The 25,151-nt window shown below is 39.4% G+C and overlaps 1 protein-coding gene across 2 annotated transcripts in view; it reads right to left on the reverse strand.

Annotated features, from left to right (window-relative positions):
• HSF2 (heat shock transcription factor 2) overlaps positions 1-14,465 on the reverse strand; it is a 38,509-nt gene extending 24,044 nt beyond the window's left edge. The window contains exon 1 of one of the 2 annotated variants that reach the window (XM_055535041.1): positions 14,203-14,465. In XM_055535041.1, coding sequence (XP_055391016.1) covers positions 14,203-14,295 — 93 coding nt within the window. In that variant the 5' untranslated portion in view covers positions 14,296-14,465. The remainder of the gene's footprint in view (positions 1-14,202) is intronic. The other variant, XM_055535042.1, reaches the window with a different exon arrangement.
• Between the last annotated feature and the right edge of the window lie 10,686 nt (positions 14,466-25,151).

Raw genomic sequence — 25,151 nt, forward strand, 5'->3', positions numbered from 1 at the left:
TCTGACAAGGGTGCCAAGATAATTCAACAGAGAAAGAACAGCCTTTTCAACAAACAACATCAGTAAAACTAGATCCTCACACGCAAAACAATGAAGCTGACTCCTCACCTTATACCACATGTAGAAATCAACTCAAAACAGATCAAAGGCTTAAACATGACAGCTAAAACTACAAAAATCTTAAGAAAAAACACAAGAGAACACAAGGGGGAAAAGTTTCATGACAATGTATCTGGCAATAATTTCTTAGGTAACACCAAAAGCACAGGGACCAAAAGCAAAAACAGACAAATGGGGCTATTTCAAACATACAAACTTCTACATAAAGAACACTATTAAGAGAGTGAAAGGACAACCCACAAAATCAGAAAAATGATTGCAAATCATATATCCGACAAGGATTTAATATCCGTAACAATTATTTTTTTAAAACTCCTATAACTCAACAACAAAAAATAAACTACCTGATTAGGAATGGGCAAGGACTTGAATGGGCTTCCCTGGTGGCTCAGTGGTAAAGAATCCACCTGCCAATGCAAGAGACTTGGGTTTGATCCTTGAGTCAGGAAGACATCCTGGAGAAGGAAATGGCAATCCACTCCAATATTTCTGCCTGGGAAATCCCATGAACCAGAAGAGCCTGGTGGGCTATAGTCCATAGACACGATGAGTTGGGCATGACTTAGCCACTAAACAACAACAAATGACTTGAATAGACACTGTTCCCAAAAAATAAATACAAATGGCCAATAAACACAGAAAAGATGCCTCGTATCACTAATCATCAGGGAAATAAAAACCAAAGCCACAATGAAATACCATTTCACTCATTAGAATGGCTCTTAAAAAAAAAATACAAAAACCTAGAAAATAATTGTTGGTGAGGATGTAGAGAAACTGGAACCCTTGTGTACTTCTAGTGGGAATATAAAATAGTGCACCCACTGTGGAAAACAGTATGGTGGTTCCTCAAAAAAATTAAACATTTTTTGTTGGTATTGGTAATGACCAATATATCCAAAAGAATTGAAAGCAGGGACTCAAAAAAGGTACACATATGTTTATAGTAGCATTATTCACAACGGTCAAAAGGTGGAAGAAACTCAAATGTCCACTGAGAGAGGAACAGATTAACAAAATGTGGTACACACATACATTGTACAATTGACTATTATTCATCTTTAAAAAGGAAGGACACGTGCCACAGTATGAATGAACCTTGAAGACATTATGCTGAGTTAAATTGGTCACAAGAGGACAAATACTGTATCATTCCACTTACCTTAGGTATCTGGAGTACTCAATTTCATAGAGACAGAAAGAATGGTTACCAGGGGCTAAGAAGGAGGGTATTGGAAATTATTATCCAATGAGTACAAAGTTTCATTCTGGGAAAAGGAAAAACATTCTGGAAATGGATGGTAGTGATGATCACATAACCAGTGAATGTACTTAATGTCACTGAACTGTACATTTAAAAATGGTTAAAATGGTAAAAATGGTTAATTTTAAACTAAAATGGAATAAAGATTCCAACAGTATAAAAATTCAAGAATTTAAAAATAAATTTTAAAAATACACAAGACTGGGACTTCTGCGGTGGTCCAGTGATTAGGAATTCACCTTGCGATTCAGGGGATGGATCCCAAGACAGGGACCTAAGATCCCACATGCCAAGGAGCAACTAAGCCCACATGTGTCAACTACTGGGCCCTCATGCCACAACTACAGAATCTGTACCACAAAGAGAGATCCCAAGGCTGCAACTAAGACCCAACACAGCCAAATAAATAAATACTTCAAAAAAAAAAAAAAAAAAAAGGACCTTTAAGAAAAAATTAGAGGTTCAAATAGTGTTATAAAGATGTCAAGTCTCCTTAAGTTAACCAATACATTAAATTCTGTCTCAATTTAAAAAAAAGTTTTGGAGACAAGATGAAGAGGTGCTACCATGGCTACCATGACCAAATACTCGGCATTAAAGTTCATTTCATAAAGACAATTATGTAACAAATAGGCAAGAAAATACTGAAAACAATGGAGAGAGAGATGTTAATCCGACCCTATACAGATAATAGAATTATAGTGTTGACAAAATTTAATACTAAAGATGGATATTAAAGTTGGAATAGCTGAATGGACAGACTAGAGAGAACAGAAGCAGCAACAAATCTATCTGAGAATTTGATAAGCAATAATTAAGGGTAGCATTCAAACCATGAGGAAAAGGATTAGTTAATAAACTTTCCATTTGGAAGGAAAAAAACAGAAGCTCACTGATAACTGAAAGCCACCTCACTTTTTATAACCAAGCTTCTGAAAGCACCATTAAAAAAAAAAAAAAAAAAAAAAAAAAAAACCAACAGAAGTCATAAAGGTAAAAATTAAAAAATTTATTCACGGAGACTGCTAGCTGCCTACCCTATTTTCAGATTTCTCTACTTTCTTATTTTTAAAACTAAAATTGTATATATTTAAGGTGTACATCAGTGGGCTTCCCTGGTGGCTCAATGGAAAAGAATCCACCTGCCAATGCAGGAGACATGGGTTAAATCCCTGGGTTAGGAAGATCCCCTGAAGTAGGAAATGGCAACCAACTCCAGTACTCTTGCCTGGAGAATCCCACAGACAGAGAAGCCTGGCAGGCTACAGTCCATGGGATCGCAAAAGAGTCAGGCATGATTTAGCAACTAAACAACAAGGTGTATATGATGATTTGACATATATTCTCACACACGGTGAAATAACTATTACAGCCAAGCTAATTCACCAACCTAAAAAGCTTCTGCACAGCAAAGAATAATCAACAGAATAAGATGGCAACTTAATGGAATGAGTGGAAATATTTACAAGTACTGCTACTGCTAAGTCACTTCAGTCGTGTCCGACTCTGTGCGACCCCAGAGATGGCAGCCTACCAGGCTCCCCCGTCCCTGGGATTCTCTAGGCAAGAACACTGGAGTGGGTTGCCATTTCCTTCTCCAATGCATGAAAGTGAAAAGTGAAAGTCAAGTCACTCAGTCGTGTCTGACTCTTAGTGACCCCATGGACTGCAGCCCACCAGGCTCCTCCGTCCATGGGATTTTCCAGGCAAGAGTACTGGAGTGGAGTGCCATTGTACAAATATTTACAAATACACTGATAAAAGGATAATATATAAAACATAAAAAAGAACTCTCGCAACACTAAAAAGACACACCCAATTAAAAAACAGGCAAAGATTTTGATCATACATTTTCCCAAAGAAGACATACAAAAGGGCAGCAAGTATGTGGGATACTCAAAATCACTGATGAGCAGGCTTCCCAGGTTAGTGGTAAAAAACCCACCTGCCAATGCAGGAGATATAAGTAACATGGGTTTGATCCCTGGGACAGGGAAATCCCCTGGAGGAGGGTATGACAACCCACTGCAGTATTCTTGCCTAGAGAATCCCATGGACAGAGAAGCCTGATGGGTTACAGTCCACAGACTCACAAAGAGTCGGACATGACTGAAGCGACTTAGCACGCACTGATTATCAGGGAAATGCAAATCAAACCACAATGAGGTATTACCCTATACTTCTCAGGATTGTTGTTGTTGTTGTTGTTCAGTCGCTCTGTCATGTCCAACTCTTTGCAACCCCATGGACTGCAGCATGCCAGGCCTCCCTGTACATCACCATCTCCAGAGCTTGCTCAAACTCATGTCCAATGAGTCAGTGACACCATCCAACCATCTCATCTTCTGTCACCCCCTTATCCTCCCGCCCTCAATCTTTCTCAGCAGCAGCGTCTTTTCCAATGAGTTGGCCCTTCTCATCAGACAGTCCAACTAGTGGAGCTTCAGCATCAGTCCTTCCAGTGAATATTCAGGGTTGATTTCCTTTAGGACTAACTGGTTTGATCTCCTTGCAGTCCAAGGGACTCTCCCGAGTCTTCTCCAGGACCACAGTCTGAAGGCATCAATTCTTCGGCACTCAGCCTTTTTCATTGTCCGGCACTCACATCCATACATGACTACCGGAAAAACCATAGCTTTCACTATACAGACCTTTGAAAGCAAAGTAATACCTCTGCTTTTAAATATGCTGTCTAGGTTTGTCATTGTTTTTCTTCCATGGAGCAAGCATCTTTTAATTTCAAGGCTGCAGTCACCATCCACAGTAATTTTGGAGTCCAAGAAAATAAAGTTTGTCATTGTTTCCATTGTTTCCCCATCTATTTGCCATGAAGCGATGGGACCAGATGTCATGATCTTCGTCTTTTGAATGTTGAGTTTTAAGCCAGTTTTTTCACTCTCTTCTTTCACCTTCATCAACAGGCTCTTTAATTCCTCTTTGCTTTCTGCCATAAAGGCGGTATCTGCATATCTGAGGTTATTGATATTTCTCTCCACAATCTTGATTCTAGCTTGTGCTTCATCCACCCCACCATCATGTGAAATGTGTACAGCATTTCACATGATGTACTCTGCATATATGTTAATTAAGCAAGGTGACAACATACATACGGCCTTGATGTATTCCTTTCTCAATTTGGAACCAGTCCATTGTTTCGTGTCTGGTTTAACTGTTCTTTCTTGACCTGCATACAGGTTCTCAGGAGGCATGTCAGGTAGTCTGGTAGCCCCATCTCTAAGAATTTTCCACAGTTTGTTGTGATATACACTTGTCAGGATGGCTACTACTAAAAAAAGTTTTTTTTTAGAAAATAGTAAGTGTTGACGAGAAATGCAGAGACAACAGAGCCCTTGTGCACTGTTGGTGGGAATGTAAATTGGTAATGTCATTATGGAAAATGGTACTATGTATTTCATAGTACCAGAACCACTATATGATCCAGGGGCCCTTCTGAGTATACACCCAAAGGAAATGAAATCAGTACATTTAAGAGAGATGTGTGCTCCTGTGTTCACTGCAGCATTATTCACAATAACCTCACAAAAACAACCTAAGTGTCCATCAAAGGAAAAATGGATAAAGAAACTGTGATATATATATGTGTGTGTATATATATATACACACACATATACGTATTTTATCCACAATGAAACTGCTCAGCCTTAAAAAATGAAAGCGATCCTGTCACTTGCAACAACATGAATGATGCTCTAATTTCATACTAACAACACAGTTTTGTTTGATGCTACATTTCTCAGTCCTTCTTACATATAGAGGTGGCCAAATAACGTATCTGGCAAATACAATATAAGCAAGGGAAGAAGGTAGAGTCTCATACATGATAGAATGTACAACAAAACAAATAATGATTTTCACTTATTAGACTGGCAAAATTTTAAGTTTAGCAATAACCACTGTTATTAGGAAGTAGCTATTAAAATTTAAAAGTGCATACATCTCTCTCTATCTTAAAAGGACTTTCTCTCTACCTTTGACTTCTTCTTACCCACCCCATCTGTCTTTTTATTCATTACATAAAACTTCCTTCTCCAATTCAGGCCCAGCTACCTACTCTCACTAAAAACTGCTTTCAGTTTTTCTCAGTTTACTGAAACTTTTTTCTAAAATGTCAAACATCAAGTTCAATACCTTCTTTTCAGTTCTCAACTTCCTACACCTCTCTGTACCATTTCATTTGGGACTACAGACACTCCCCTCCTTAAATGCTCTGCTCTTATGGCTTTGAAACTATACATTGGGTCTCCTATCTCTCGTATTTCATTTCTTCCACCTATCAAGAGGAAGTTTGTTTTTTAGGTTTCTATCCTTTATCATGATACCTTTATACTCTTTCCTTAGGCAATCTCAGCCACACCAGTGTATCTAATTATTAACCTTATTACATATAATAATTATCACATCTATGCCTCTGCCCCTGAACCATATAAAATTTCCCCCTTGAATTATCAATCGATAACATTTATACACAATGTTCTTTAACTTACTGAGTTACAGAACTCAATGTTCTTTAAAATTGAGACAATGTTCTCAACCTATTGTCTATTTCAAACCTATCATCCTAGTCCCCCAACATCAACTTTTTCCTGTATTTTCCATCCTGGCATGCCCTGTGCCCTCTAAATTACCCAATTAATTTTATTATCAATACCAATATGGTAAATTAAAACCCCTCAATTCTAGCAGCTAATAATTTAAAGAGCAAAACTGTCATATCCAGATGCCTATGGATGTACACTTACAGAATCCAAAATCATACAACGATTAGCTCACTGGTTTATTATCAATATACAAATGTTACTTGTATTTCTAATTACCAGCAATTGTTCAATTTATTTTAAATAAATTGAATATAAAATACCTATATTATATTTTAGCTTTATTTAGATATATTATAAATATTATAAAATATCTATTATATATTATCTATTATGTTATATATTATCTATACCTATTAGTATATATAATTATATATGATAAAATATCTATATTTTATTGAGTATAAAACATCTATAAAGTCTAACAAAGATGTACAAGACCTAACTGCAAAAAACATAAAACTTTATTAAGCAATAAATGAGTTTAGAAATATGCCCTGTTCGTGGGAATACTCAATATCATAAATATATCTATTTTCCCTAATCTGATCTATACTTCTCAGTATAATTTCAATTAAAACTCCTAATAGATTTTTTTAATAGAACATGATTTTAAAACATATATGGAAGAGCAAGAGTAGTCAAGACACTTCTAAGACTAGGCTGCCCTCCCAAAAGCAAGACTTTTTACAGACCTACAGTAAATAAGACATATGACATGGGAAAAAGGATAAATTGGACCATTCCAATGGAACAAAATAGAGAACCTAGACCCCAAAAACACAATTTATCTACATATAATTTTGCTTGTAAGACAGGTAGCAACACAAATCACTAGAGAAAGAAGAAACTATTCAATAAGGGGGTTAAAACTATTAAATATTTACGTGGAAAACAATGAAATGGATCAAACAAAAATCAATTCCAGGTAAATTAAAGATTTAGGTACAAAATGCAAACCTTTAAAACTTTCAGAAGGAAAAAAAAAGAGAGATGGAAAAGTATCTCTCTCTCTTCAGGGTAAGTAAGCAAAAACTTCTTGAAAAAATGAAAACTGTGAACCCACAAAAAGGCAGATATATCATACTAAAATTAAGAACTTATATTCACCTAAATAAAGGGGACAAAATAAGACAAGCCACAACCAGGAGAAGGCATAGGCAACACATACATTCAAAAAACACAAAGAATTATAAGAAATTTCTATAAATAATAATAGATAAACCACCCAATAGAAAAATAGTCAAACATTTCATACAATAGGAAACACAGATGGCCAATAAATATGAAAAGACGTTTGAACACATTAATTATCAGGGAAATATAACCTCACTGAAATAATATTTTATACTCACTAGATAGGTAAAAATTCAGAAAAACGAGAATATCAAGTTTTAAAGGGACAAATAATGGAAAATCTCATGCATGGCTCATAGGAGTACAAGATGATTTGACTTTGGAAAATAATTTGATCTTGAAGTTGAACATTTCATATCTTATTTTCCATAAATTCCACTCTTCAAACTACCTTAGAGAAATGTTTGCTTATATATACCAGAAGAGATATATAAGACTATTCATAACAGCATTTGAAATCGTTGATCACCTCTTTCTTGAAACCATTTTCTTCCATTAACTGATATGACCTCACTCCCTTGTGTTTCCTCCTTTCTTACCATTCCTTCTCCATCTCTTTTGTTGTTGTTTTTTTCTTTTGTCTTTATACTCTCTAAATATTGGAATACCCTATCTTTCAGGTCCTTCGATCTTCATCTGTCTTGCTGAATGATCTCATCCAGTCCCATGGCTTTACCACCCGCATCCTCCAAACTCCACCTGGAATTGCCAGAGTTTTATATTATCTAAATAACCTATTCAACACTGCCACTCAAAGGTCTTGGAGTATAGAAGTCATTCATGTTGTTCTCCTTTCCAACACCGCAGTTCCCTACCTACTTTGAAATAAGGTGTGACCATATGACTGAGTATGGTCAGTAAAATGCAAGCAAAACAGAACTCTCTTAAAGTAATACTAGTAATCTATTTGTAATCTCAAAGTTAATGTGGCCAAAGAGAATCCCACCTGTACTTCTCTGAATCTTTCCACATCTCAGCAAATGGTACCATCATCTATCCTTTGCTCAGACCATATATATGACTCATTTTAATTCTTTTCTATCCCTCAGCTCCAGACAAATTTATCAGTAAGTTCTGTGACTTTGCTTTCAACATAGGTATTATATCCAAAAGTTTCTCACCACCTCCACTGCTATTATCCTAGTCTCAACCACACTATTTTTGATACCATAGAGGAAACCTATGTTTTCTATCTAGTTCCTTCATTTCCAATCTCCTTACCATACCCTAAGGCCCTATAACATCTGCTTCTGCCTACCTCTCTCTCCATACCTAAAGATAATCCAACCACATGTGCCTTCTGCAACTATACAAACACTCCATGCCCAAGGTCTTTACATCTGCCATTCCCTTTTGTTTATCTGGCCTATCCTTTCTAATCATTCGGATCTCTGCTCAAATGTCACCTCCCCAAAGAGGCTTTCCTCATCACTCTATTTAAAATATAATAAATTCCAGTCATTTTACAGGTTAGTCATGAATTTACTGCTCCAAATTCATTCTTTAGTGTCTGCTCTGCAAACATGGAGCTGAGTCTTAAGTATCTTTATTTTTTGTCAAGATGTTAAGCTTTGTCATAGAAGATACTATACAGATATTATAAGAGGAAGGGGCTTCCCCTCCTGGTTCCAGTGTGAACTTCTGTTCCTGCTGTGTAGGTTCTCCAGCACATAGCTCTCGCAGTGCATGGGCAGCAGAAGCACCCTAAGGCCAGCTTCCCCCAACACTCACTTTCCTTCGGGAGGCTTCAAACTGGAGTAGCTTTCACCAGACATCTCCCCATGAACGCCTTTCCTTGGTACTCTAGAGCACAGACAGATAAGCATATTCTTAAAGGTTCAAGTAATAAATATTTTAGGCTTGTAGGTCATAAAGTCAGAACTCTGCCCCTGTAACAAGAAAGCAACTATGGTCAATAAGTAAATCCAGGGAGCTTGGCTGTATTCCAAATAAACTTTACTTATAAAACAGATGGCTGGCTCACAGACCATAATCTGCCAACCCCTGCCCTAAAAGGCATATTTCCCACAAGTTCTGAAGGATGGATTTCTAGTAAGTTCCACAAGTGTGGTATCAGTGACTTCTCTGCCATTTAGTGAGACATCGTATGGAGATAGTCTCTCTCCAACAAGGTCTCAGAACATGGGGGGAAGGGCTCTTACTTGGGCACTGGATCTTAAGCCTACCAGTGATGGTTGCTTCTTAAAACTATTCTTATATTCTTTAGAGTTTTCTTTAGTCTAATTCTCCTGATATAGTTAGTTAATCCTATTAAACTTTACTCTGTTCAAAATACTTGTGTCTTCTGTCTCCTAATTAAACTGATACATTCTCCTTACTCTGCTTTATTTTGTTACTTATCACTAACTGAAATTATATTATTATTTGTTTGCTTACTTTTTAATTATCAGTGTCCTTCATTAAAATGTAAGCTCCATAAAGACTGCTAGTTTTTTCACTACTGAATGAATTCCTACTAGCTAGGCACACTGTCTTGTCGTAACAGATTCACAACTACCACTTGGGAGTGACTGAATGATGAGTCTTTGGTCCTAGTGGACTAAATTATATTTTTATAATTTCAACTCTTGGATTATATATAACAAATGAAAAAATGAATGCCTCTTGTTTATATCTGCTCTCTCAAACACACACAACCCTAACTCACTCATATTGTTCTGTGTCTCTCTTTATGGTATTCCTTCAGTCTCTGCTTCAAAATTAGTAAATAAGCTCTTTGTACACAAAAATTCCACCTTACTGCTGTTTAAACTTGTGAAGTTTAAGTACTGTAACACAGAACTCTCCTGATACATTTTACCTTGTATCTCAGAAGGGGGGGAAGGATGGTAGCCTCTCTTTAGGCCTTACCTAAAGTTTCCAAAGAGTAGTAATAACTGTTTCTGCTAAGATTGGTACTCTTGGTTTAAAATGTCCAAAATAATTTTAATAGTAATACTTCAGCCCCATTATTTTAAAATGGTTTTCAAAACAGAAATTGGTATTATTTTTTAAACAACCAGTCTATAATTTCTTAATGTTTACCAATCATTCCTTGTGAGCCTCTAGCTCATTCTCTCTCGTGTGTGTACATGCTAAGTTGCTTCAGTTGTGTCCGACTCTGTGATCCTATGGGCTGCAGCCTGCTAGGCTCCTCTGACAATGGGATTCTCCAGGCAAGAATACTGGAGTGGGTTGCCATGCCCTTCTCCAGGGGATCTCCCCTAACCCCAGCAATTGAACCCATGTCTCTTTTGTCTCCTGCATTGGCAGACAGGTTCTTCACCACTAACATCACCTGGGAAGTTCCATTCTCTCTTACTTATACAATAAAAAAGTACTTGCCAATGAATCGGTCAACTTTTCCGTAGGCTCATCTAAAGTGGATTTAACCCCTATTTTGCCATATTTGTGGCCTTTCTTGTTTTCACTGGAGAATACTGTCATAATACAATGTTTGCTGGGAAGGTCAAAACAATACCATAACACTGGTAAATCTAAGGATCTATTGCTCAAATTCATCCGAAACAAGTAGGAGACACTGGACACATTTTAGTTTTGCTTCATTTCCCTCCTATTTCCTTGATTTGTTTCTGCTGACTTGAGATGGACAGGGAAATAGAAACTGCCATAGGGCACAAAAAGGGGAAACAAATGAGTAAGAAGTCTTTGGTGGAAATCACTTCTTGGTATTCTCAAGCAACCTGAAGAACTGAGACAAAGCTAACAACCCTGGTAGAACAATGACCTCCAGTTCTTTCCTTTTCTAATACTGCTTCACTTCAACACACACTGAGTATCATGTATCAGTAACAGTAAAGGCTGTTCCTCACTATCAATGGCAAGAACTTCCATTCAGCTTCCACAACCTCTTGTCCCTGAATATCAAGTTTCCCCAGTTGCTACCAAGCTAAACCTGTGCTTTCTGTTTAGGGCTCTGTTACATTTAAAACAGTTTTAATTTGTCCAACGGTACTATCTCTGTCCTTGATTCCGATAACAGACTTCCTATCAGAGCCAAAACAGTTACATAAAACTTTGAAGTTATAGGAAATGTAAGAACAAACAAAAAAGAAAGGAAAAAGAAATATCAATGAGGAACTTTGGGGGATGTACAACTTCTACTGAGTCTGTAACAGTATAATTTTGATTGGTGAGAATACTGTATTTTTTAAATTAATGACATGAATGGGGATATTTCATTTTTGTTATATTACAAATTTCAAGGAAAATTAAAGCTATGTAAGTCTTCAGGAATATTAAGCCAAACTTTTCAAACTGCAGTTGGTAAGAGTTTTCTCCCCTTGCCTTATACTCAAGCTACAGGAGTAAATTATTTTCCACAAGTGAAAACAATTACATAAAAGACTGCCTGGTTTCCAAACCATCTGCTATTTCTAAAAAGTCTTAATATGATTTTCACTCAGATAGTATAAATGCTAAATTACCTCAACAGAAGTCCAGCAAAACAAGTTTGAAGGAAACCAGAAACAACCATAAATAGCAACTTTTAAAAGATGAGAGTAAATTATTTTGGTTTTTCCATCTAGCATCATTGTTCAATTAAAGTTTTACCTTTCATTGTTAACAGTGTTTTTGGAAAAATCTGTGAGAGCGTAAGACAGCTTTCCTAAGCTTAGCCCTAGACAGCATCAATCCAGAATTGTCCACTGACTTGTGGAAGTAACATTTTGATATAAGACTAACTATTCTAACAACTTGTATTACGTGCAGTGCTATTGATGGAAAATGATCTGGGAGATCAGAAATCTATATTAGAACCCTACCTCCAATAATGGTTGGCCTTGTATTTACAGATAATCTGACCTGCCTAAGTCTCAATCCTCATCTATATAATGAAGAGACTAAACCAGATGATCTTTTAAGGTTCTTTTCAAGCATCATTCTACCTTATTCTTTCCTACCACTTCCACTACATAGTCCATGGATTTCACTGCTTCATCAAACATTAAGTACCTACTGTGTCCCTTGGCACAGATACTGTTCCCTTCCCTCACTGAATTTGTTTTAATTGTCCCACCATGTATTAAAAAATGAGTAGCTAAAAAAGAAGCTTTGACTTAAAGGAAAAACTAAGAATGATTTTTAAGTGGCTTGTTTATCTGGCTTAGAATTCATAAAATGATGCTTTCATGGATTAGTATGAAACTCTACGGGGGCTTCCCAGGTGGAGTAGTGGTAAAGAATCTGCCTGCCAATGTAGGAGACATGGATTTGATCTCTGGGTTGAATCAGGAAGATCCGCTGGAGTAGGAAATGGCAACCCGATTCAGTATTCTTGCCTGGAAAATTCCAATGGACAGAGGAGCCTGAAGGGCTGCAGTCCATGGGGTCACAAACAGTTGGACATGACTGAGCGACTGAGTACCAGCAGCATTAAACTCTACATATTTGATACTGCCCCAAAAAAACATTATTAAAATATTCTGACTAATGAAAATCTATTAGACCTGTCACTGACGCACGCCTTAATTAAGACCAATTACCAATATATTTAGGTACTATTTCTTGGCAATAAAAACAAAGCACATCCAAGACAAATAGGTGTGATAAAGTCAGCAGGGAGTGGGCAGACTCTCAGTTCGGTCTCTTCCATGCACAACGCTGAGTAACAGCAGTCCGTGCTGATCCATCCTTGTCAACTTTTAATCCTTATGACTGATGAAAAGCATGAGACATATGTTTATTTTTAAGTGTATACTGGTGGCTGGCTTCCTATTTTCACCCCTTCTTTGTACAATTGCACAGAATTCATCAAATGTTTTAAATACAACATCCAGTTCATGATACTGACCTTGAGGAAAATTAAGTCCTACAGAGAAATAAAGAAAATGAACAATGACAGCATGAATACGGTATATTGAGTAGCCAAAACTCAATATACTGCCCTCTGTCAATATGAAACTAACTAATAAAACTGAAAATAGAGGAAAGAAATAAAGAAGGGAGCAAGAGGTAAGACAACATTTACTCAGCACCTAACAGGTGTCAGGCACTGTGCAGGCAGTTTTCACTTACTCTTTTCCAGACCTCTAAAACAAGATAATATCCAAAACAGATGAGTATCTACGATAAGAGAACTCCACCCCTCTTCACAAAATGATTCCATAGCTTAATATTCTAATGCAAATACTCTGTTTATGTAATAATCATTCTAATCAGAATCAGTATATGGAACTAAAGGGGGGTCTTGGATTAACTACGTAAACCATCAGACACTTGGGCCAAATGAGATAAGAAGCCTGTTTAGCGGCAGAACTGGGATCAAACCAATCATCAAGGCATCTATATACTACCCTGCCGGCAACAGTTTAGTGAAATTTAGTGATTCGTTTTTGCTCTTCACTGTGTTATTCAGCACCTGTCCATTCGCACTTTTATTAAAATAATCATTTAAAAAATCCATTTACACAAATGGCTCAGAATCGTCAAAGAATAACGTGTCATTTTCTATAACACGGTATTTTTAAAACCTACGGATAAGCAATGCCCTCCTCACAATGATCTCAGATGCGTCCTCACAGATCTCGGGCTGTGTGTGTGTTTTCAGGGACGAGAATCAGGTCGCGGAGGTGAAGACTGCCTTGCAGAAACCCCGCGTCGAAGATCCCGGCCGGGCTGCCCGGCCCCCAGCGAGCCGCAGCCCGCGAGCCGGGCGGGAGGACGGAGGATGAGTGTGCAGTAACGTGGCTCCCGCGCCCTGGGCTCGTCGGCCGCCCTGGCTCCGCCGGGCCGGTTCCGAACGCCGCCCCGGTCGGACCGTTACGGGGTCTCCCGGGCCGCGGAGCCCCGCGCGGGCCGCCCCTCCCCCACCGCGGCCTGAGCCCGCGGCGCCGGCCGGGACCCCCGCGGCTCCCCGCGCGAACAATACCGGGGTCCCCCGCGAGGCCGCACGCCGAGGCCCGCGCCACCCCACCGCCCCCGCGCCGCGGGCCCTCGCAGAGGGCGTCGAGCCGCAGGCCGCGAGAGACAGCCCCGCGGGAGAGAGCGTGAGCGGAGGACGTTAGTCAGGGGGTTCGGAGGCCGCGGTGCCCTCACCCTTACCTGACTCCAGGTGATAAACTCGTTGGTGTGCGTTTCCTCCACAAGCGTCCACAGCTTGCTGAGGAAAGCCGGCACATTAGAACTCTGCTTCATTGTTAACGAGGCGCAGGAATTCCAGATTCTACACCCAAACGCGGCGGCGGCAGCGGCAGCGGCGGCGGCGGCGGCGGCAGCTGCTGCCCGAGAACGCCCACAACGCAGGCGCAGCAGCTCCCGGGCCCCGCCCCCTCCCCGGCCCAGCCAGGCGCGCTGTGAGGCGGGGTGGCCGGGCAGCCGCACGTGACGGACAAGTCTCCAGTTCGGCCCGTGCGCACTGGTCCCGCGCGGGTCCCGTTCTCGGCCAATGCCAGAAGCCGACCGCGCAACAGAGAAAAGCGATTGGATGCTGCAGACGGGGAGGGGTGGGAGCAAAGGGGGGGCGCTGCCCTCTCATTCGCCCTTTATGTGGGAGCTCTCGCCTTAACGGACCTTGGGCTTGGGAGATTGTGTTTGGTAGTTTCACGTGGGAGAATCTTTGGGTGTTTGGGCTATGGCTGGAAGGCTACAGAAAGTCCTCAGGAGCCTTTGAGTCGTAAGTTTGGTAGGCAAGGTTGTAGGCTGCGCTAGTCAGGCAGGAGGAAGTGTAATAATTCACGTGGGGAAAAAAACAGCTTTCAAGCATGACTTGCTAGGCCCCAAATTGAAACTGTCTTAAAAATAATGACCCTTTTCCCTAAATTCTCATCAGGAAAAAAAACATTCCTTTAAAATAAGTTTATCAAAAATAGGAATTTAAATAACACACTCTTTACTGAGCATGTACTGCAGTGATCCAAGAACTGTAATAGGCAACTTACATGTTTAATTCAGCAGAAACAGAATGCCCAGTATGTGCCCAACGTAAAAAGAAATAGTATCATTTATTCTCTTTAAATCATTTAAAATAATTGTTCCTGTATGTCCTTTACAGATTTGGTATGATGGAAAAAATATTAGGCAAAGAGTCAGCATATGAGTTTAGACCCAGTTTCAAGGACACATTAGTGGATATTTAATTACACTGGTAGTGTGTTTAATTTAGGCAATCTCTTACTCTGTCTGTTCCAATCTTTCCCTTATTCTCATTGGGAATAAAACTCTTTTCACCCCTGTAGGAGAAGGCAATGGCACCCCACTCCAATACTCTTGCCTGGAAAATCCCATGGATGGAGGAGCCTGGTAGGCTGCAGTCCATAGCTTCGCTAAGAGTCAGACACGACTGAGCGACTTCACTTTCACTTTTTCACTTTCATGCATTGGAGAAGGAAATGGCAACCCACTCCAATGTTCTTTCCTGGAGAATCCCAGGGGCAGGAGAGCTTGGTGGGCTGACGTCTATGGGGTCACACAGAGTCGGACACGACTGAAGTGACTTAGCAGTAGCAGTTCACCCCTGTAAGTTAATATCGATAACATAATCAGTTCAGTTCAGTTCAGTCGCTCAGTCGTGTCCTACTCTGCCACCCCATGAATCGCAGCAAGCCAGGCCTCCCTGTCCATCACCAACTCCCGGAGTTCATAATAAGTGTGAAAATACTTTGAAAATATAAAGGATTGTACAGAGTTTTAAAAATTTTTTATAAAAGTCAAAATTTGAATATAAGAATGTACAAACAAGTTGGAGATAATGAACATTTTATAAGTAATTCAATGTAAAATTGTTTTTCTTCCTGGGTACATGTAATTTAATACAAGAAAAAAATACATATACTTTCCAACAAGCATATATTTATTGAAATTTGTTTTTGTGTTTAGCAACTGTTTGCTAAAACAAAATCAGATGTGTGGAGGGAGATATCCAATAAATGAAATAATATTTTATGAGCATTTATATAAGAGAACTTTCTAGGTAGCACCAACGGTAAAGAACCTGCCTGCCAATGCAGGAGACATAACTGATGTGGATTCCATCCCTGGGTTGTTAGGATCCCTCGAGGAGGGAATGGCAACCCACTCCAGTATCCTTGCCAGGAGAATCCCATGGACAGAAGAGCCTGGCAGGCTCGTGTCCATAGGTTGCAAAGAGTCGCACATGACTAAAGCAACTTCGCACAGCACATATATGCCCAGGGATTTACATATCTCATTTAGTCCTCACAACAACCCAGTGCAGTAGGTCTTATTATCCCATTTTTCCGATGAAGATTCTGAGACTCAAAAGCAAATTTACCTGTATCACAACTAGTGAACAAGAGAGGGTATTTACACCCAGGCTTTATAGAGTTTGAAATCCCATGTTCTTTCCATTGTATGATGATGACACCATCTCACAACTCAAGATGTTTATATTCTGATGTAAGAAACAAGAGGAACACAATGATCATCATTAACATTTTTAAAAGAGCTACATTTGTAACCAAACCATTAAAGACAAGTTTAGAAAGACAGAGTTGAGTGAGTTAAGGTCATAAGGGAAGACTTCTCAGAGGATGGGGACCTTAAATTGGGTCTTGAAGTACAAATGCATTGGGCCTGCTAAAAAGAAGACAACACTGAGAGAAGATGGGAAGCCAAACAGCATGGTCTGTCTGTGGAGATTGACAGCACAGGAGGTAATGTCTGAGTAGGAAATGTGGCCCTCTTTCATGGCACTGTACATTTCCATTGGAAAACAAAACAAAATATTATGGTTAGACACAAGCAAAGACTCCTCTTTGGGTGTTCCACCTGTGTAGTTGTAGGCCTATGTTTAATAGGACTTCATACTTCATGTAATGCTCCTCCTGTCACCATCTTGAAATTCTTATATTTTGAACAAGGACCCTGCATTTTCAAGTTGCATCGGGCCTCTCAAATTACGTTAACTGGTCTGCCTCCAATATATTACACTTATAGACCAGTGGTTCTCAAACTTAAGCATGTATCCAAATCACTTGGAGGTGGGAGATTGTCAATAGAGCAAATAATCAAGCATCACTTATAATGTTCGTGAGGCCAGCTATGGGATTAAGTTATTAACCAGATAATGTGATGAGAGCACCAGGAAATAGATAATGTGTCTTAAAATCAAATGTCTGGAGTTTGAATGGAAACCATGTATTTTATAGTCTGAAACAAACATGCCTTTTTTCTTTTATACCAATGTACCTCATACTTCAGCCTACATCAAAATCACTGAGGGCATCTGAAAAAAAAATGACTGCCTCTTCTCTCGTTCCCCTGCTCTACTCCACACCTTGCTCAGCTCAGTAGATCTGGGGTTCAGGGTAAGAATCTGTATTTCTAACAAGTTCCTAGGTAATGCACATGGCGTTGGCCATGGGATCACAGTTTGAGAACCAGTGTTACAGAGGAAAAATAAGGAAGCTGACTTTCCCTTGTCAAACAGATTTATTGCTATTCACCCTTCACCTCAATGAAATCCAGACTTTCCAGGAATAGTTTTAACTAATATGTTTTCTTTTTCTATGAACATAATCCTTAATATTTATTGTAATTAATAAACTCTGAAAACTTTAGAGATATTTGGGGGAAAAGAAAATCATTATTGGCTTAATTTCACTTAAATATAAAACTGAGAAGAGAAGAAAACCAAACCACAATTATTTGACACCTACAACATCCCACAGATAGCAGAAAAAACATATTTGAACCAGTGTCAACAGTTTTGAGATGTTTACAATATTAGAGGATAAAAATGTCACTTTCTTAAAGTGAATTGCCTCCTGTTGACTAAAAATTAGAGAAGTTGGAAATTTCCCATGGTTCATTTGCAACCTGGAGTGTAAGATTTAGAAGATATAGGATAACATTAGAAAATATGAGTGACCCAGGCCTTTGCCTAGGAAATAGAAAAACATATTGTGTCATATTTGAAGCATATTTGATGCTTCAAAGTGTCTGATTCAAATTGTAAAAATTCTATCTAATTCATTACAGAAAACCAGTTGGAGTCAGCAGTGCAACCAGAACTAGCTTGCAATTATTATTTTCAAGAAAAGCAAGATAGAAGCCAAAGGTAAACTACATAGAGGTTTCCATCTACATTCCTGTCTGAAATTGTTTATTTTTTATCAATTTTGAAATGGCCTATGGGCCCTAAACAAATTACTCGACACCTCTAAGTCTTAGATTCTTATATATAAAATGTGAGTAAAAATACCTGTTATACTCACTCCACAGGGTAGTTTTGCGAATCAGATAAACTACTTCTTCCTCTAGTCCACCCTCATCTTTCTAAGACACAAATCTAAAAAGGTCACTTTCTGACTTAAAACTGTTCCATGGTTTCTTAAAATTTTCAGAATAAATCCAAATCCCTTGAGAAGGCATAAAATGACCTTCTGTGACCTGGTGCCACCTACTATTCCAGTCATTATCTACCAGTCTTCACAAACATCTTACCCTTAACCACACCCAGTTCTTGTAGTTACCTTACTGATCATGTGCTTTCACACCTCCACATATTGGGTTGGTCAAGAAGTTCATCCGAATTTTTCTGTAACATCTTATGGAAAAACCCGAATGAATTTCTTAGCCAACCCAATATTTCCATGAGCTGTTGCCTCTGTGTGGAGAGTCGTCTTCTTCCCTATTATTCCTAACCTTCAAGGTCAAGTACAATTCCACAGAGAAGTTGCCTTTCTCAGTCAAACTCTCCCTGATTACATCATATTGTAGTTATTTATTTACATGTACTTTTGTCATACTAAACTAGGAAACATTTCCAACATAAAGACTATAAGATTACATTCATTCTCATCTACAATGGCTATCACAGTGCTGGTACACATAAAACTCTCAGCAAGTATTTGTTGGATTAATCAATGAATGCATCAACAGATGAGTGCTAACCCTCCTTTTAATCTTCCATGACCCCCAAATTTGGATGGCTTGTTCCTCTGCTGTGCCTGCATAGCATGAGGAGCTTGACCTTCATGGTATATATTTCCCAGCAACCCTTGCTAGGTTGATAGATTGTGCTTACATTGTTCAGTCTTATATCTTTAGTAGTAAACACAGTGCTATAATACAGGAACAGCTCAATAAATATTTGTTAATGAATAATTTTAGTTTCTGATACCTTTTGCATAAAATATACCCTACCCAATGATAAACACCCTACAACTTAGTAGGGCTCAGTCTGTACAAAATTTTTGTTTTTAGGAGAAGAGAACGAAGAGAAGAGGAACTTAAGGATAGCTCAGCTGAAAGACATGTGATTGAGGAGCAATTAGTGGAGTAAATATCAGAATCTTGGAAATGTCAGAATGAAATGGAATGTCATAGAGTCCCAGGCTTCAGGTCATCTGTCTTTGAAACAAGCAAACCTTTGGTGATAGTGGCAAAGTGCTTAAAGACCCTTTAATAGGTTTTCGAATAAGTACAGAGCTGGCACACTATGAAAGTTAATTTCTTAAAATTTTCAAGAAGGTCAAAGAAGAGGCTTCTTTTTTTTTCTCTAGGACTGCAGCTTGAATGTAAACGGGACTGTCTGGAGGAGTTTTTTAAGTCGGAGATGTGTAGGTACCAGCCTTGTGCTGGTGCCGCTCCACATGAAACTTCCATTGGATGCCACCTATGATAGAATCTAACCAGTCACCCAACAACAGTGACAAACTGGCCCAGATTTGCCCAGGACTTGACCATTTAAGTACTGCAAATCCTATGCCCCAGGTACTACTTCACCCCAAGGCAAACCTGGATGGTGGGTCACCCTAACTCCAGCCTCTTCAAGCTACTGATGTTATACAGGAAGCAGGGACTCATCAAACTAAACCAGGTGACTTGTATAGCAGCTGGTGTGTGCTGTGTGCTAAGTCACTTCATTTGGGTCTGACTCGGTGTGATCCTATGGACTGAAGCCTGCCAGGCTCCTCTGTCCTTGGGATTCTCCAGGCAAGAGTATAGGAATGGGTTGCCAGGCCCTCCTCGAGGGATCTTCCCCACCCAAGGATTGAACCTGCATCTCTGACATCTCCTGAATTGCCAGGCAGGTTCTTTACCAGTAGCGCTACCTGGGAAGCCCATATAGCAGCTAGCACAAATCAAAGATCTGCAACTTTAATGCATTTCTTAGCCTTTCTGGATGCAAGTTACCTTTCCCCAGAACCCCAATAGGCAGCTGATAAATAGAAGGAATATATGAACCCCACAAGCCAATATCCTGGTGGAGGCCCAAACCCATGTTGAAAGATGATGATAAGAAAGAGAATATAAAAGGAGTGCAAGCAGTAGAAAAAAATACAGAGAAAAAAAAATATAGTAGACTGGGTCATGACCTGTGACTCAGGTCTTCCACTAGTGTTCTAGTTTCCATTCACCTGGGACTGGTTTTGCTCCCAGTGAAAGTGGTAGCCAGGATAGAAGGTGTTTTGATTTCATCTTTCTAGATCCTTTTAGACAGTGGGGTTTTATTCATTTTATTCAAATTATTTGCTGGTGGAGATCTGAGCCCCTTCAATGATTAAATGAGTTGGGTTTTATGGCTTGTGGGGGCTTTCCTAGTAGCTCATCTCATAAAGAATCTGCCTGCAATGCAGGAGACCCTGGTTCAATTCCTGAGTTGGAAAAATCCCCTGGAGAAGGGATAAGCTACCCATTTCAGTATCCTTGGGCTTCCCTGGTGGCTCAGATGGTAAAGAATCCACCTGCAATGCAGGAGATTTGGCTTGAATCCCTGGGTTGGGAAGATCCCCTGGAGGAAGGCATGGCAACCCACTCCAGTATTCTTGGCTGGAGAATTCCCATGGACAGAGGAGCCTGGCAAGCTACAGTCTATGGGGTCACAAAGAGTTGGACACGACTGAGTGACTAAGCACACACATATGGCTTGTGTACAGAAATGTACCCATACCTTGAACATAAGACTGAATGGGAGAAATCTGTTTCAGTGAGGAGGTAGCCACTGTCAGAGATGTGTGTGGTGATCTGAAGGGTGTGTAGGAAGAGGTAGCAAATGTTTGTTATCTGTTTAATTTGAAGCTGAGTACAATGAGCAGCATCGAGGGACCAACTGGAAAGGGAAATGTCCTTTCTAGTCTCTGGGCTCCCAGTGCAGGTTCCGAACAGCAGAGATCAAATTGAGGCCTATTAGGATAGAGTTCAATCAAACTGGAATCAAGATTGCCAGGAGAAATATCAAGAATCTCAGATATGTAGATGACACCACCCTTATGGCAGAAAGCAAAGAACTAAAGAGCCTCTTGATGAAAGTGAAAGAGCAGAGTGAAAAAGTTGCCTTAAAGGTCAACATTCAGAAAACGAAGATCAGAAAACGACATCTGATCCCATCACTTCATGGCAAATAGATGGGGAAACAGTGGAAACAGTGGCTGACTTTATTTTGGGGGGCTCCAAAATCACTGCAGATGGTGACTGCAGCCATGAAATTAAAAGATGCTTGCTCCTTGGAAGAAAAGTTATGACCAACCTAGACAGCATATTAAAGAACAGAGACATTACTTTGTCAACAAAGGTCCATCTAGTCAAGGCTATGGTTTTTCCAGTAGTCAGGTATGGATGTGAGAGTTGGACTGTGAAGAAAGCTGAGCACCGAGGAATTGATGCTTTTAAACTGTGGTGTTGGAGAAGACTCTTGAGAGTCCCTTGGACTACAAGGAGATCCAACCAGTCCATTCTAAAAGAGATCAGTCCTGAATATTCATTGGAAGGACTATGCTGAAGCTGAAACTCCAATACTTTGGCTACCTGATGCGAAGAACTGACTCATTTGAAAAGACCCTGATGCTGGGAAAGATTGAAGGCAGGAGGAGAAGGGGATGACAGAGGATGAGATGGTTAGATAGCATCACTGACTCAATGGACAAGAGTTTGAATAGGCTCCTGGAGTTGGTGATGGACAGGGAGGCCTGGCGTGCTGCAGTCCATGGAGTTGCAAAGGGTTGGACACGACTGACCGACTGAACTGAACCGAACAGAGGATAGAGTTGAATGACTTCTGACCTTTCAGAGAAAAGTTTTGTAATGTTTGTATGCAGGATCACATTAAAGAGCTGCTAATTAGTGGCAGAATTCATAACTAGAAAGCCCTTATATATGGTGATTGTTGGACTTGCTATGCTGCTGCTAAGTCGCTTCAGTCGTGTCTGACTCTGTGCAACCCCAGAGACGAAAGCCCACCAGGCTCCACCATCCCTGGGATTCTCCAGGCAAGAACACTGGAGTGTGTTGCCATTTCCTTTCCAATGCATGAAAGTTAAAAGTGAAAGTGAAGTCGCTCAGTCGTGTCTGACTCTTTGTGACCCCATGGACTGCAGCCCACCAGGGTCCTCCATCCATGAGATTTTCCAGGCAAGAATACTGGAGTGGGGTGCCATAATTTACTTTAAAATACTGCTGTTTGAACAATGATATATAGTATGATAGTTTGGTGTAATTTACAACCTAAGGGCAGTTTGAACTGTGGTGTTGGAAAAGACTGTTGAGAGTCCCTTGTATTGCAAGGAGATCCAACCAGTCCATTCTAAAGGAGATCAGTCTTGGGTGTTCATCGGAAGGACTGATACTAAAGCTGAATCTCCAGTACTTTGGCCACCTCATGAGAAGAGTTGACTCATTGGAAAAGACTCTGATACTGGGAGGAATTGGGGGCAAGAGGAGAAGGGGACGACAGAGGATGAGATGGCTGGATGGCATCACTGACTCGATGGACGTGAGTCTGAGTGAACTCCGGGAGTTGGTGATGGATAGGGAGGCCTGGCGTGCTGCGGTCCCAAAGAGTCGGATACCTCTGAGTGACTGAACTGAACTGAAGGGCAGTTAGTTAACATTTGAATTACCCTAATTAGGTATGCAGACTTCAGGGGTGGTTAGTTAGCACTTGAAAGATTAAGCAAAGCTCACTTTCCAAAGGCTGTATCCTAATTTTATTAAAAAAAAAAAAAAAATTAACCGTCACCTAAAGTTTTGTTAATTAGAAAAATGGATGTGGAAATGATTTTTCCTTGGTGAAATGACTGAACTTCAGGTGTCAACTAGAAACAGAAAGCCAGTAGGCTCTCTGCTTTGAACTATACTGGGCAACAAGGTATAGTGAGCCAGCAGCCTCTGCCCTTGGGTAGGGGCTCTAACCTTAGGACTCTCCTAAATCCTGTATTGGGGTACTTTTCAGACTTGTTCAGAATATTCTGGTAGCCTAGATCAAAAGGAAGAGAGGCCCACATACATATTTTAAAACCTTTGAAGATCACAAATCAAGTTAACAAACTGTAAAACCAAGGTAGAATTCTTCCTACCCTGACAAATATAGCTTCATAATGACATTTGAAAGATAACGGTAAAACTATAGTTTTATAAAGTCACTAAGTTGGCAAAATATCCACAAGACCAAATTTAATTATTATTGTCTGGTGACTGTTGAATAGGAAGTGTTTTAGATGACTAATAAAATAAAAGTATATATAATTCATGAATCATTATGTGTTTATTCTATGAACTTTCTTTCTTGCCTTTATTTCAGAAAAATCATTAGGTTGTTATCAAGATTTTTACATAATCTGTGTTCTAACGATAATGATGAAAGAATTTAAAAAAGTAATTGTATTCCAAGCATGATTGCATTTAAAATCCAAATTTGAACATATTTTATAAAATGTATTCTTAAGTAAATGTAAAAGATTTAAAATTAAGATTATGTTAATGTTTTTAAGTTACAAAATATTATGAGTTATGTAATCGAATTTTAAACGCTTCTACCTTTTGGCTATTGTGAATAATGCTGCTATGAACATTGCTATAGAAACATAGTTTTATGCATTTTGCTTTTCTTGCTTGACAACACAGGGTGGAAATTCTTTCGTCATCTGGCATAGTTGTAATTTACTTCTTTTAATGACTCCGTGGTATCTGTGATATGTGTGCAGCACAATATATTCAGCCATTCTGTTACTGGTGGGCATCTGCTTTGTTTCAAGGCTTTTATCTACTTATTCACTCGGGAAGCTGCTGCTGCCGCTGCAAAAAAAAAAAAAACAAAAAAAAACAAAAAAAAACAAAACCCTAAACATAAGTTATTAAATACTCGTGCTTTTATTTCTCTAGATTAGTGAGTTCAGATATCCATGTAAAATTTGCATGGCAAATCTATACGTCCTATTATTGTACTGGCATAGAAAAAGAAAGTCCTGCTGATTAAAAAGCACCACATCTAAGCTGACAGAATGCTATTGTATACGTATGCAATGCTATGACGCTCCTAGCAACCAGAAATATCAACACCACGTTTCTATGGCAATAAGCAAATGTTTAAGCTTGACAGAGAATACTCTAATATGTGGTGTTCAGGGAAGTTTTGACTATTAGATAGAAATTAAAGGAGATACCTTTGTTCTTAGATATTTGCATAATAATGCAAAGCCAGGAAAATGTAGATTTATTACATGTGATTTTGTGAGCACTGGTGGCTGAAGATACATTCCATGTTGCTACTGGCCCTGTTTAATTCTGGTTTATTTTTCACTAGATTAAATTTACAATTGGTAATTATCTCCTCCAGTCCAACTCAGCTATGCAAAAAGAGTAAAGAAAAAGAATTAATGTTTACAGAGATGTTTACTGAATTTGAGGGCTTTCCTGGTGGTTCAGATGGTAAAGAATCCACCTGCAATGCAGGAAACCCGGGTTTGATCCCTGGATGGGGAGGAGCCCCTGGAGGAGGGCATGACAACCCACTCCAGTATTCTTGCCTGGAAAACCCCATGGACAAAGGAGCCTGGCAGGCTACAGTCCATGGGGTCACAAATAGTTGAACACCACTGAATGACTAATGCTTTCACTTTTTTCACTTATTGAATTTGAGATCCAAAGAGGTGTGATCATATTCTGACAGTTTCACAATCAGTATGACACCTATTTAGTGTTTTGATTCAGAACTTTTTCACTTTAAAGCTGATGTGCTTCCACCGCTTTGCTTAGGATCTACCCTTCAAGAACTCTACAGGAATGCAAACCAAGCCTGGTGTCCCAGGTCT

This window comes from Bubalus kerabau, chromosome 9, assembly GCF_029407905.1.
Source record: "Bubalus kerabau isolate K-KA32 ecotype Philippines breed swamp buffalo chromosome 9, PCC_UOA_SB_1v2, whole genome shotgun sequence".
Classification (NCBI taxonomy): Eukaryota; Metazoa; Chordata; class Mammalia; order Artiodactyla; family Bovidae; genus Bubalus; species Bubalus kerabau.